The following is a 2,815-nucleotide window of genomic DNA, read 5'->3' on the forward strand; positions in this document are numbered from 1 at the left end:
CCCCCCCCCGCCTTTTTATTTATGTAAGTCTTGCCCTGTTTAGCTTGATGTCTAGGCTTGTTTTTCAATCCTTGTTCTTGTCAACTGTGGTAATGTCCTGTTACCCAGACACATTTCCTAGATTCTATTGTTTCTAAGATCCACTGGCTAGCTGGTTACCCACCTGGCTCTCTCTGTTCTCTCTTTTGGGAAACAAAGTCCATTTTGTTATATACTCTCATTCTTTTTCCTTTAAAAAGCATCTAGCTCCTTGAGCTTTTTTCTTCCTAGAGAATGTCACTGAGAGTCCCTGAACACAGTCCAGGGAGTCTGTCCTGTGGGTTTCTTTTGTCCCTGGCCATGACCACCTGGAGGTACTCACCTGCTGCTTCCATCATCATGGGTCACCATGAAGAGCAGGGATTTCTCAGGTGCATTCTTAATAAAAGCTGTCATTGGTCCAGAGTTATCTGTTGGGTCAATAGAAATCGGTCTTAGGATCTGCCCTGTTAAATAGGAATCCTGATCGAGGTGCTGGTCGGCCCTCTGCCCTTGAGCTCCAAGTCTACTCTGAATCCTCCTAACTTCTAGAGCACTCACCCCATCACACAAATGGCAGCTCTGGTCTTTACTAGTAAGCTATTATTGGGGTTCCATTGTGGGAATCTCTCAGTGTACAGCAGGACATAGAAGGTAAAGAACTTTGTTGAAAACTTGCTACATGTACTGCTCATGGTTAGAGTGGGAAAAGTCCCAACATGAGCTTTTGTGGCTAATAAGACAACTGGATCTTCAAAGGGTAGGGATCTCCTTGGAAATTAGATGATAAACATCCCATTAACCAAACTCTCAGCCTAGCTGGCAGGATCTTCTGCAGCAAAGGCATCTCCTCAGTTAGACAGAAACACTCTGCCCAAAGCTGGGCCTAGCTCAGGCCAGAAAAGCCACATGAGTGACACTGGCAGAAAAAGCCAAAGGAGAACCAACAGAAGAGAGATACAGACCAAAGTCACACACACACGTCTGCTAAGCAGCTTACTGGTGCCTAGCTCAAAAAGAAAAAAAGGTCAGGCATCCTGAGACTCCTTTATCTACCAGTTGGCTTCTTACATGTAAATGAGTAGCAGAGTAGAAAGGTCCATCATTCCTATCAAATAGATGGAGGTATTTTCCATTACTCTCCACTATAATTTTTAAAAAGACTTCTTTTCAATAACTTTTAAGAGCTCAATAAGGCACTGGTGGTTCAATGGCCAATTTCTCACCATCTGTGCAGGAGAGTTGGGTTAGACTCCCGGCCAGTCCACCTCATGTGCAGCCAACACCTGCCCGACAGTGGAGGCTTGAATGTTGTTGCTACGATGCTGGGCAGGTATCGGTGCAGCTCCCAGACTAAGTTAGCCTGGGAAGAAAGGCCTATAGATCATCTTTGAAAATCAGGCCAAGAAAATCCTACGGATCACAATGGCCCAACCCCCAGCTGACCATGGGGACAGCACAGCCTGGGCAGCACTGTCAGTTTTCTATTTGTGCTCTTCACAATCTTTATAAAGACTTGTTCTAATAACACCCAGTCTTAAGTAAAGAAAGATGGGGCCAGTCTATTGTAAGAACCACTCCCATAATTAAATGGTCAGAATCTCTAAACCACGGATGGAGAGAGGGCCCCTTGTGGTTGCAGAAATACCTGCTCCAGCCCAGCCTGGCCCAGGTAGCTGAGTGGCAATTACTACAGCTCTTTCAGTGCTTCTGATACTCAGGCTGGATCCTGATGACATTCTGACATTATTTTATGTATACTTTAGTTAACAAAAAGATCTTTCTCTTCATTGTTAACAGGAAAGTGTGAAGACAAGTTCCAGATGATACCTTCACATTTGATTGTATAATATCAATGAAAACTTAGGAAGACTCCAATAAGACCATGGTAGAAAACTTATGGTACTAGCCATTTTTCTTAAAATACAAAAGATTAAAAGGTTTTATATTTTTGTTCAATTGTTTTTATTCTTACTATTATGTTTTAAGGGCATTTATATTTGGATGGGAATGTTACTTTTCTTACCACCTTCATACATATCAAAAAACTGTGTGCTTGTCACTTTCCCGGTTACATCTGCAAGGAAAAGAAATAATTTTTTAAAAAGAAGTTAATCTGAACTCAGAGGGTGTGGCTGGTCCTAGTCACTGTTGGATTCCCAAAATCAAGGTTAAGTATCATGTATTTGAATTTGTTTGTTTATCAGAATAATTTAGCATTTTTCTCACAACACTAAAGATTCTAGGTATGGCTGGCATCGGTCTCTCAACCCCATGTCGTTGTTGTTACTATGTGCCATTGAGTCGTCTGAGACCCATAGTGATCCTATGTACAACAGCTCTGCAGCCTGCCCTGTCCTGACTCTGACACACCTACCCCATTGCCTCAGCAACTGTATCAATCCATCTTATCTGGAGTCTTCCTCTCCTGCATGTCCCTCTACCCTTCTGAGCATGATGTCCTTCTCCAAGTACCAATTCCTGTTGCACCGACTGTATCATTTAATCTCATCAAAGGTCTTCCTCTTTTTTTTTATAATGCTTGAGAAAATAAATGATCTTGTAACTATACTGGAGGGTCAGCGATAAGTCAATTTGGACTCATGGCAAGGAGTAAGTATGGATAGTAATAAAATTAATTTGAGTGTGCTTTGGGAGAATGAAGGCGAAGACAGTGCCTTCAGTATCCCTAGAAGTAGCAGGGTCCAGATAAATGGTACAGGCAAATTTTTTTTTTTAATTTAGGTTGTTTATTTTTCATTTCAGTGAACATCTACAGAGATTTTGGGATTCCATT

The 2,815-nt window shown here is 42.0% G+C and overlaps 1 protein-coding gene across 1 annotated transcript in view; it reads right to left on the bottom strand.

Annotated features, from left to right (window-relative positions):
• Positions 1-2,815, bottom strand: part of FAM3B (family with sequence similarity 3, member B) — a 121,724-nt gene that overhangs the window by 20,306 nt on the left and 98,603 nt on the right. Inside the window, exons 5-6 of the mRNA XM_006886767.1 lie at positions 2,045-2,095; positions 362-449 (exon numbers count right to left, since the gene is read on the bottom strand). Coding sequence (XP_006886829.1) covers positions 362-449; positions 2,045-2,095 — 139 coding nt within the window. The remainder of the gene's footprint in view (positions 1-361; positions 450-2,044; positions 2,096-2,815) is intronic.

Source organism: Elephantulus edwardii, unplaced genomic scaffold, assembly GCF_000299155.1.
Source record: "Elephantulus edwardii isolate Elephantulus edwardi_28Jun2011 unplaced genomic scaffold, EleEdw1.0 scaffold00051, whole genome shotgun sequence".
NCBI lineage: Eukaryota > Metazoa > Chordata > Mammalia > Macroscelidea > Macroscelididae > Elephantulus > Elephantulus edwardii.